The 11,775-nt window shown below is 49.0% G+C and overlaps 1 protein-coding gene across 2 annotated transcripts in view; it reads right to left on the reverse strand.

The window, feature by feature from the left end:
- Nucleotides 1–4,557, reverse strand: part of FNBP4 (formin binding protein 4) — a 247,377-nt gene extending 242,820 nt beyond the window's left edge. Inside the window, exon 1 of one of the 2 annotated variants that reach the window (XM_086959754.1) lies at nucleotides 4,401–4,557. In XM_086959754.1, coding sequence (XP_086815880.1) covers nucleotides 4,401–4,491 — 91 coding nt within the window. In that variant the 5' untranslated portion in view covers nucleotides 4,492–4,557. The remainder of the gene's footprint in view (nucleotides 1–4,400) is intronic. The other variant, XM_086959755.1, reaches the window with a different exon arrangement.
- Between the last annotated feature and the right edge of the window lie 7,218 nt (nucleotides 4,558–11,775).

Consider the following 11,775-nt stretch of genomic DNA (forward strand, 5'->3'; position numbering starts at 1 on the left):
ATAAGATATCATCCTAAACGTCGACATTTTCTAAACTTGGTCTGTTCTTCCTAATTCTGCCAGCACAGAATTTACCAGTGTCAATTGGGATCTTTCTATCCTTTCAGAACCCTTTTCAAGCACACACTGCTATTCTTTGACAAAAAGTTAGACTGATTTTTACGAACAGCTCTAACATCATTGTACGTTTATATTGGTTACCACTGGACCAATTCAACTCAAAATCATTAGTCTTTTCCAATGGCATAATATCTGATTTGAGAAAAGAATGGTCCGTGGTATATTAGGTCACAGAAATCCCTTGCACATGCAACAAACTCATTTGTCTGACACCTTCAGGCGATCTCAATACGGTGCTGCTCGCTTTCCAGGCAGTTCAAAAGAACTCATCAAGGCATGCAAAGAACGGGACAGTGAGAAAATGAATAATCAATTAACACCACTGCATCGCACAACGAAATCCATACTAAGAACTGTATGGTCCAAAATGTCTTTATGCTAGAGAAAACTCATTCAAAAGAGAACCATGTTTTTGGTTGGTAGACGGAAAATAGCAATTAACAGGGATATGTCCAAACTGCAGGTGGACGAAAATTGACTAGGATGACTTCCAATGGATTCCAGGCCATTCAGTGGGAGGTGGGGCAGAACAGATACCACATCAAAGAACTTCTGCAATACGCTCCCCTTCACCATCTGCCCCCACTTCATTGAAAGTTGGCAGGTGACTCGCAAAAAAAATGCCATAATAAAAGATAGTGTTTCTTGTAAACGAAAAAGCAAATGCCGAGAAACATTACATCAGATTTATGTGAATGTCTTTCATATCCAGATAATGTGCACGAGAAAAGGTAAGACAGTCATGCTGATAAAAGTAACATTTATTATTAACTACCAATTCGCTGAATAAAACTTCAGGATGCCAGGCTAAGCTGAGCAATCAAACTTTTCATGGAGACTGGAGCGGCCACGACATCGTCATCTTGTCCAAGAGCTGGCCTCGTAACCTGCTCATCGTGCCAGTCATCCATGACCCAGACTGAAACATTTAAAACTGAGCCCAGGTGAGGGGGACCCCACACAATATTTCCCCTCAATGAAACACACAGCCGACCCACTACATGAAATAATCACTTTCTTGGACTTCTGGGCCTAAACGTCAAATTGTGTATTTAGAAGCTCTACTACTATATAATAAACAGTATTGTACAGTTGCATTTATCAATCACTTTCAATGACACCTGTGTACTAAGGTTTATTTATTTTCGAGATTTTTATTGCGCGTACAAATACCCGGAGGTGTCTCGGCGCATATGAGGGCTAAGAACGATCAGACAGCAACTTACTGCTTAAACAGCCAGGTTTTTAGGAACCTACGAAAGCTCATCAGATTGGGGGCAGTTTTAATCGCCAATGGCAATAGATTCCACAATTTGGGTGTGGCCACCAGAAAGCGCCTATGTCCCCATGTAGCAGTTCTTGTGCGAAGCACTGGAAGGAGGCAGGTGGTGGCAGATCTAAGCTGCCTCTTGGGGGTGTACAGCTGAAATGCTTCTGTCAGAAACCTAGGTCCGACGCCATGCACTGCCTTATAGGCAATGCAGAGGGCCTTAAATTTAATTCGGCTCTCCACTTTTAGCCAAAGCAGATGACGAATGGCGGGAGTAATGGACTGGCGACGTGGGATGTCAAGAAGAATCCTTGCAGCCGCATTCTGTATAGACTGTAACTTTGCTAGGACCTGTTTCTGAGTGTTAAGAAAGAGGGCGTTCCCATAGTCAATTTTTGAAAAGACTAGGGTGGAGACCAGGGTCTTCCCAGCTGAGGTGGGGAGGTAAGGCAGTAATTTTTTGATTTTCTTTAAAATAAAGAACGCGGATGACAACCTTGTTGACATGAAGGCTGAAAGACAACTTGCTATCAAAAACAACCCCCAGGTTTCTAACCTTTTCTACCGGGACGGGTGGAAAGCCCAGCTGGACAGGCCACCAGATGGAGGACCATTCCGGGGAAAGCTTACCGAAAGTCATGATCTCTGTTTTCTCCGAGTTAAGCCTCAAACAATTGGAGGCCATCCAAGTGCTAACAGCAAGCATGGCCTTTTGGAAGTTAGCTGCCACCACTGGGCCGTCCTTGTGGATTGCCAGGACCAGTTGGGTGTCATCTGCGTAAGATGTAAGTCGCAGTCCATGGGCCTTTATTACCCTCGCTAAGTCCGCTACATAGATATTAAATAGCGTGGGACTTAGCGAGGAGCCCTATGGGACTCCACAAGGGAGTGCAGAGACAGGAGAGTAGAAATCACCCAACTTCACTGTCTGGGTACGGTTGGTCAGGAAAGATGAAATGAGATCCCTGGCCACACCGTTTATCCCCAGGGCTGCGACACAGCCGACCAAAATAGCATGGTCGACCGTGTCAAAGGCCGCAGACAGATCCAAGAGGATCAGGACGGCCACACCTCCCTGATCCATGATGGCTCTGATCTCATCTGAGGCCTTTATTAAGGCGGTCTCAGTTCCATGCCCTTTCCTAAATCCAAACTGCGTTTCGTCGAGAAGTTGGTGAGTGTCGACGAACTCCGAGAGTTGTTTGTTCATCAAAGATTCGCATATTTTGGCAGGAAAGGGGAGACACGCAATAGGTCTATAGCTGGCCACAGCTGTGGGATCCAGGGAGGGTTTTTTCAAAAGGGGTTTAATCACCGCCTTCTTCCATAAGGTTGGATAATGACCAGTTTGAAATGCAGTGTTGCAAATTTCCATAAGTGGTTGTGAGATTACTTCGCTTAGGTTAGCCATCACAGAGGGAGGGCAGGGGTCCAAGGGGGAGCCAGACTTAATAGTAGAAATGAGACTACTAATGTGGTCTTGCGTGATGGGGGCAAAAGAGGGAAGAAGTTTGTGATCATGATCAGAGGTTAATTCTTCCCCAGTGCAGACTCTAGGTCTGGTCCTTATGTTCCCCTCAAAGGATGAGTATATGTCTGCCACCTTGGTGGTAAAAAGGTGGACAGAGCATTACAAAAGGTCTGAGAAGGTTCAACCCCAGGATGAGTGGAGGTTGCAAATATAGACTTGTGTACATTAAATTCCTTCAAAAATACATTATTCCAACTCCGCTTTGCCCTCTCCCCCAACCTCTAGAGCCATCCTCAGCACCCAACAGCTTCACAACCCACTTGCACCCCAGCAGACTTGGGGCGTATTTATGACTTTGGCAGTCCTGGGGACGGCACCAAAGCCGGACACTGCTCACCAGATTGTCACTTCTAGTGTCTGGCAGGCGCTTCTTTGGTGGTCCCACAGTGGTGCCAATGAAAAATGCTCTGCAATGGGGGCATCAAAGGCAGAGACTCCGCAGTCCATGCTGTGCAGGATGGACTGCACCAGTGCATGCCGTGCAGGAACCAGGGTGCACGCACCATCATGAATACTGTGGCAGAGAAGAAACTCGTAATAAACGTGGCGGTGCCGCAGCAGCATATTGTGGCCTCAAGACCGCCGCACCACCACCCGGGATCGCCGATTCGTGGCGGTCCAGCTCGTAATAGGGTATTCGGACTGGCGGTGCCCGCGCCACCACCGCGGCTACGGCTGTCCATCAAACCGCTGCAACCATGATCAGGGCCTTCGATCACTGCCCTTCCACACCTGCACCTCCCTCCACCACAGACCCCCAGGGTGGAAAATCCAGACCCCCCAGGCTCCGCCCTAGCTCTCCCGGCTCCTGCGCTCACTTCACCCCCCTTCTTACCTCTCCACCCCAGGCTCCTCTGTACTCTCACCCCCCCCAGACTGCCCCGACCCCTCACCTCACTTCACCCCCAGGCTCCTCCACCCCCCCTTACCTCTCCACCCCCAGGCTCCTCCACCCCCCTCCTTACTTCTCCTCCACCCCCCCCCCAGACTGCCCCGACCCCTCACCTCACTTCACCCCCAGGCTCCTCCACCCCCCCTTACCTCTCCACCCCCAGGCTCCTCCACCCCCCTCCTTACTTCTCCTCCACCCCCCCCCAGACTGCCCCGACCCCTCACCTCACTTCACCCCCAGGCTCCTCCACCCCCCCTTACCTCTCCACCCCCAGGCTCCTCCACCCCCCTCCTTACTTCTCCTCCACCCCCCCCCAGACTGCCCCGACCCCTCACCTCACTCCCAGGCTCCTCCCCCCCTTGCCTCTTAACGCCCAGGGCCACGGGCCCCTCCTGCCCTCCTCCTCTCCCTCGCCCGTGGAGGGCCCGCTCTTCTCCTCCTCGCCCCCTCTGGTCCTCACCTTCCTCGCCCCCGGCTACCCCCGCCGCGTAGGGCCCCCTCCGGCCCCCCTCACCTTCCTCCTCCCCTGCTCCCCCCCCCGGGGCCCCCCTCTCTTCCCGCCTTGGAGGGCCCCCTCCTGCCCTCACCTTCCTCCTCCCCCGGCTCCCCGCGGGGCCCCGGCGGGGACAGCTGCAGGATGGGCCTCCGCCCCGGCGCCGCGCGCGTCTTCTTCCCCATCGAGGCGCTCGAGCCGAACCGGATCCGCGCACTCAGCCGGTGACGGGAACCACTGCGACGCACTGACGTCACGCGCACCGGGGGACGGGACCGCGGCTGCGCACTCGGCGCGCGGCGGCCATATTGGCAAGGGCTGACCTGCGAACACCTGGCTGAAAGGCGACAGAGAGCCCTGGCGGTAGACACTAAGGAAGGACAACACCGGAAACGCGTCATGATATCACATCGGAACCACGGAAATAGAAATGAGACGATCGCATAACTTTATTGACAATTTAGAAAACAAGCAACAGTGAGCTGTCAATAAATGAGATTTGGATTGACACCGGCCAAAATAAAGCCCATCCTCGAAGAAAGAGGAGCCCTCACACCAACCAGCACGCCTTTTAGTTATATGTATTGCATTAAAGGCATGTTTCAGTTTGGTTTAAAGAACAAACATTTGCAAACTCTCCTGACAAGAATTTTCAGTTCTATTAAGGAGACAGAGGAGAGGATTATTATACTCTTTTCTTACTCACTTTTACAGCAGCCAATCACAATAACATTTTAAACAGTACTGCGTTTCCCATGAATGACACATATCACGCGACCAGCCACAGAGCCGCTGTGCTATATAAGAACCTTGCAGCATCTCTGTATCCGCTTTCTTTGCTGCTTTGCAGCCAGTTAAGTAGATCTCAAATTTGCCTTAAATCGGGTTAATGGTCTATTTTGACTGATGACTTGTCTGCTCTCATAGCACAACCTGCACCTCCTTGCTGACTCGCTGTGCAAGTATGATTGTGATCATTTTAAAGACATTTGAACATTTTTTTGTGCATATTTATATAGCAAAGGTATTGGAGCGCTTTACATGAGCACCGAATTTACATTACACATTCAGGCACGGGAAGATTAAGTGAATTGCCCAGAATCACAGAATGTGGACGCGACCCCGAGGCTCGAACCCTGGTTTCCTGCACCAAAGTCAGCAGTTTAGCCGATGAACCACGCGCGACACAAGGGGGTTAAAGCAGCGTGTGGTAGGCGCAATTGATTCCAGTGTGTGGGGAGCACTTTGCCTCCTGACGGGGGGGGGGGGCGCTCGGCACCTGTGTCTTGTTACAGGTGGAGTGGGAGAAGGGAGCGAGAACGCACGTCTGCGTGATGCGCGGTCCTCTTCTCATGCCAATGAAGGGCTGGCACCGTGCATGCACAGCGGGCATTTTCTCTGCCTTTCTACATTCCGAACTCTTGAATAGAACGCTGGAAACCTCGTATAAACGCTCCGATTGCCCAAGACCCTTGTGGCTGCTCTCACCTGACACCCTGCATATAAATAATGAGCAGGGTTGGAAAATTGAGCATAGGCACTGCCTAGAGTAACAGGCAAGCCCTCCCTCCACCATATATAAATATATATATACATAGAATTATATTACACTTGTAGTGCTGATGATAAATGTCACACATACCTAATCTGAAAACTTGGCAGCTGTGACTCGGGCTCCTTTGTAACGAGCCAGGAAGCTCGAGGTTAGGGTGTGCTCAGGATTTACTCCACGGACTAGTTAGTATCGGCCGTAAATGTGGCCCCTCCAAGAAGCACACATAGCCGAAGGGTGATGAGCATTCCCAAAACACTATAAAGTCAGTTGCCACATGAAGTTAGGAACACATAGCCAATCAGGACATAGCACACATAGTACACTCAGTGCTCACGCGCGCTCCCCATGCCGGACATCTGAACATGTTACTCACTGGCCGCACTGTGTCCACTTAAAAACAAGGGCATCTGGATTCCTCATTGAATACATTCATTTACGGCTCCAAAGACAAACGTACCTATGCCTTACCAAAAAAGAAACGCCAGAACTATTTTATGGTGCTCAATGAATTGTAAGAAAAAACATGTCAGATCAATTGTAAGTTAAGACAGTCCTCAGACCTTTTGTCTGTGACTGTTCTCCGGCCATACTGTTTAATTAAACAAACTGTACCTGTCTTTCCAAACACCTCTTGTCTCTTGTTTTTTCAAGATATTTCATGTTCAAGCAACATTTTGATGAGCCAAATAGAAGCTGATTGGTACCTCGAACCCGACTGCAGCCAAAGGAAGGCGACCCCACCTGCATGGATTCACATTTGCACATCAATGGTGGTGAGCAGACACTGTAATTTATTGGAAGTTCTGCTAAATCCGTATGGTGGAGGTCCGTCCTGGAGCATAAAAGACTACATCTGAACCTTAGTAAAACATGTGGCATATGGAAAAGTAGAGAGAAGTGTAAAAAGATAACCTAAGTGCCCTGTCACTAACAGCAATTTGGCATATTACCTATTTTATATGTCCTAGCTGATTAGTCGTAAGGTCGCTTCGGAGGCGATCACATGGAAGTCACCTTTTTTCGATAGTCAACACGCTAGGAAAGGTGAATATTTATATATTTATTGTATAACCCTTTATGGCTCCCAGGACGCTAATATTTTGGGTAAAGCTATCCTGATTGGGCGGAGTTGGCACCTCAATCTTATTTTTTAGTCTAAAAGGGTTTCTCAGTGCCACTGGTTTCTCAACACTGTGGTGGTGGGCCTCAGCCGGACCTACCAGTGCTAGGGGTTCGACCTTCTCTGCACAAAGTCCTCAGACCAATAGGATAGAAGTTGGCATGGAAACTGAAACATAAAACAAAGCTCTTTATTAACCTCATGAGGTGGAACTACATTCACACAACACCCTTCCGTAATGTATTAAGTAGCACACTGGAGCATGGTCCTTTTATACCCACACAGGAGCTCAAAAGAAGGCTGTACAAGTACAGAAGCAGGTTTTAGGTACATATAAGGTCATACAGAAAAGGTACTGTCAACAAGCGGGAGGAGCTAACAGTTGCTAATTCTAGTAAACACATCCTGACAGTTACATACTAGCAACAGCTGCATGGAGAGCTGCAAGCTCAACTGAGCATGTGCAAAGTAGAAGAGACTAAATATAACTTGTTCCTAGGCAGATTACAAGAGCAAACAACACTAAGGGAGGACAGAGCACATGGTGAGCACATGGCAGCACATGACACACAAGATGGCTGCCGGAAAACAAGATGGCTTCAGCTGATGCTAACCCGGATCGCTGCCAAATTATAACAGACGACCCTTTTAGCATTAGCTGAAAACATGCGTTCATTTGGGGTAATCTAAATATGCATCCTGTACATTGATGTTCATCATTTCAGCGACCTCTTTATTCAGCATTTTTTGGGCTTTTATTTCTGCAACATTTCTCTTAGGAGGTGTACAAGCAGTGATGCAAATGGAGCAAAGCATGGGACCACATTGTATACATACAAAGCATGTAAATAATATCACCAGTATTATACATAGAATAGTCTGTAGCTTCCAGCCCCAAGTGACAAAAAGTGTCCACATCCAGCTTGAAAAAGTCCATGTACCAGTCTCTGGATGAATCTATGCAGCAATTTTATGCAGTTTAGAGATGGCGTCAAACACTGAAGGTGAGTTATCCGGAATTAAAACACAACAGCTGCTGCCGATGATGCGACATGCACCACCTCGATCAGCCAAAATCACATCAAGAACCATACGATTTTGGAGTGCTGTAATCCTCGCAACTTGTAGCTCCTCTGTAATGTTCCCAAGTGCCATAGCTGTCTGATTGGTAACAGCTTCCACAACTCTAGTCAATTGTCTTATCTTTCTGCTGTTTGATGCTGCAAGTAAACAAGCCCAAGTTGAAATCAACATATTGTTGCAAAGTGGTGTCAGTCTGGTCCACTTCAACCATACTTATTGTCCTCTTATTTCTGTTCTTGGAAATATCATTGTATAGTCTAAGATTACAGTGATGCGATGCACGTAACAGAAAAGACACATAACATACTCCCGACCAACCAACTGGGAGTTGATAATACCCTTTGTTACCGCATCGCATCGCATAGGTATTTTGCGATGAAATAAAGCTGCTGTTGTTGGCACCTTCAATAGTCAAAACCACAGTACACTCACTTCTCCCCACTGGAATTCTCCCAATACTACTTATACACAAGTCTGCTTTAGCTCTAGTCACAGAAATCACAAAAGGTCCATTGTTCTTAATAGTTTTTGTATTCATGAAAACATGTGGTGCAGAAATATTGTCAGGTTGATACTCCTCCCTTTCCCATTTAGTCCCTTTTGCTTGAGGGTAACCATTTTCATTGGGATAACATACTTTATTGAGGTGATAATTAATCTGTCCTACTGTCATCTCTGTAATGTTGGCCCTTTCAGAAGCAAACAAAAGCGCAAATCAGGCTTGGCAAGAACCATTGTGAGAAAAGGGAGGAGGAATAAAAGGTGTTCCTCCCTTCTTCTGGTGAGCAGGTAGCATCCCACACACCTAACAGTCTGTAGTATTCGTGGCATTGTGAGTATGATGCAACATCTGAATGAACGTGTTGTTCAGGTAGGATTGTTGATGCTTCTGCTCATGGTAGGGAAGTGTAAAGTAATGGGGCTCAACTGGTACTGGAGTAGTGGCGATCAAAAGCTGTCGAGCAGGAGCCACTTTCTCAACAAACCAGGTTATTACTGCTATAGCCACCATAACAACAACAAACCCTACAGCACAAATGATTTTCTTAGCACTGAGTTTAGCAATAGCAACAGTTGATCTTTCTGCGAACATAATCAGCTTGTCGTTAAAACACTCATTGGAGCTCTTAGCCCTGGGCAACCGTTAATTTCTTCACTGAGGGTCAAGACGGTGTCATTACGCAGGACTGATCCCCCCCCTTGCCACATTGGCACTCCGTTTCACCAACCTAGGATGGTAGCTAACCAGACTTTTTCAACACTGCAGGTTCTGTCCTTGGTCTCAGTTGGTATTGGGATACTCCAGCAATCGTGTGGTTCGGGAAGACTTCCTCAGATTCGTCAGGTGAGATGGCTTGTTTTTCTCCATCTCCAGGATATCTCGATAGTTAGTCAGCACAACAGGTTCCACCAAGGCAGGCGACACTCGCTTACAATGAGTGCTATGGACCCAGTTCTTTCTGTTTGTCACTCGAACTGCTGTCCTCGTCGCTAGGAGCACTTGCTCCTGTCCTCGCCACCTCGGCTCCAAGCTGTTCGACCTCTCAAAGACGTTGACCATTACATGGTCGGTGGGCCGGAGCACTAGCATAACCTTGTGATCGTGGGGGTAGGGCGGGCCGGAAAAACAAGCGTGGAGGCTGTATAAGGTGCGCAATGGCTGTGGCTTTTTATTACAGTTAGCATTTTCAAAGTGTGTGTGTTTTCAACTTTCTTAACTTTTGGGCTACTCCTAAAATTGTAAAAGTTTATTTTAATACTCCTGTTACCTTGCCAGGCACAGCGCTGTCTCCCCGGTCCACCGCAGCTCTTTGATGCTGTTTGAGTGGAGGGAGATCGAGCGCTCCTACTTCCTGTTTGTCCCTCGGCGGGCGGCCATCTTGTGAGGGTGACGCTCTAGTCTTCCCTGACCTCCCAATCTACTTACTCTCTGCCCCCTAGCGCAGCGGGATCGCGCAGCGGGCGTGTCCTCGCGTGGCCGGAGTCGTGCCAGAGTCCTGCCCGTCTGCGCCCGTCTGCGCCCGTCTGCGCCCGTCTGCGCCCGTCTGCGCCCGTCTGCGCCCGTCCGTGCTACGGACGCGCGGGACGTGGCGGGCTCTGGCCTGCTCACGTCTATCCAGCACTGCTGCCATGCTTACATACTCTAGGGAGCGTTTGTACTCCATCGGCAAGGTGAGCGGTCATTGCACTTTACAGCCCGTTCATCCCTTATGCGGCCCCTACCGCTGTCCCTGTAATGGCCTGGTGCTTGACCCTCCGCAGCTTCTTTCGCGGCACTGCCCCTCTGCCGTCCGGCACAACAGGGGACTACCGCCTTCACTGCGGATTATGCATCTTAATGTCAGGTCAATCCTTAAACATCGACAGAATGTGTACGACCTGATTGAAAATGAAGCTCCGGATATTTTAGCCTTAACCGAAACATGGCTTCAGGAAGCCGACACTGCTATTCCCAATCTTGTTTGTCCTCCCGGCTACTCTATGTATACTGCGAATAGGCCATCTAGAGGCGGGGGTATAGCCCTGATTGTGAGATCTAGTTTTTCCTGTGTGTGGACCACTCTTAAGATCGCTGGCTGTGAAAGCGCCTCTTTTAAAGTCTCTGTCAGCCCAGAATATACACTCTCTGGGATGGTGGTGTATCGTCCGCCGGGCAGTGACGTGGCGTTCAGGAATGCTTTCCCGGACACTGTCGCCACCTTGGTCACTGACTGTGCTAATTTTTCCATTCTGGGCGATTTAAATCTGCATTTCGATGCTCCATCTTGCCTGACAGCACGTAGTATTCTCATGGACTTAGAGGCTTTTCAACTTTTTCAGCTGGTCTCCCAGCCTACTCATTCCGGGGGGCACATTCTTGACCCTTTTTTTACCAACTTGACCGAGGCTAAAGTCACGTCGGTGGCTCCTGTAGAGTGGTCTGACCATTCTTTGGTATCCATCTGCTGCCCTATAACTTCCAACATTCCCACCTCTTCAGCCAAGCGGGTACCCAGGAGACCCTGGAGTAAACTCAGGCTGGATGACTTTTAACATCTTTTGTCAGTGGAACCTCTGGGCCCATTCAACAACGTAGAGGAGGGGTATGATCTCTTCTGCTCTTGGCTCACCAGGGCACTGGATGTGTTGATACCTGTTGTAACAACGAAGATCAATCCTCGTGTGTCAAGCCCCTGGTACGATGACGCTTTGCGTGCTCTGAAGGGAGCCTGTAGACGGGCGGAGAGGGCCTGGCGGAAGACATATGGGGCTGAGTTAAAAGCAACATATGTCACGTCCGTCAAGATCTATCACCGGGCCATTTGTCGTGCCCGAGCGGCATTTTATGCCGAGGAATTCCGGAACAGCACTAACCCGTCGAAGGCCATCTTCAAGGCAGTGAAAGATCTTATGTCTAAGCGGTCTATCTCAACGGTTGAGAGCTCTGTCACACACTGTGAATCCCTCGCTTCCTATTTCTTGGGAAAAGTCCAGTCTATATATCGGACTTTCCCGAGCACTGGTATAGCGCTGGGTAGCTCTACGGTGACATCTGACCAGCCCGCTCTGCTCTCATTTCCCCCCCTCACCTTGGAAGGGTTTGACAAACTTGCTATGCAAGTTAAATCTGGGTCTCCATCCGATCCAGTGAGGCCTGCCCTCTTTCGAGACCAGACCTTTGTGGGGCGCGTGGCTATACGCTCTCTTGTCAATCTCTCCCTAGAGACTGGG

The sequence above is a fragment of the Lissotriton vulgaris genome, chromosome 2_2 (assembly GCF_964263255.1).
Source record: "Lissotriton vulgaris chromosome 2_2, aLisVul1.2, whole genome shotgun sequence".
Taxonomy (NCBI): Eukaryota; Metazoa; Chordata; class Amphibia; order Caudata; family Salamandridae; genus Lissotriton; species Lissotriton vulgaris.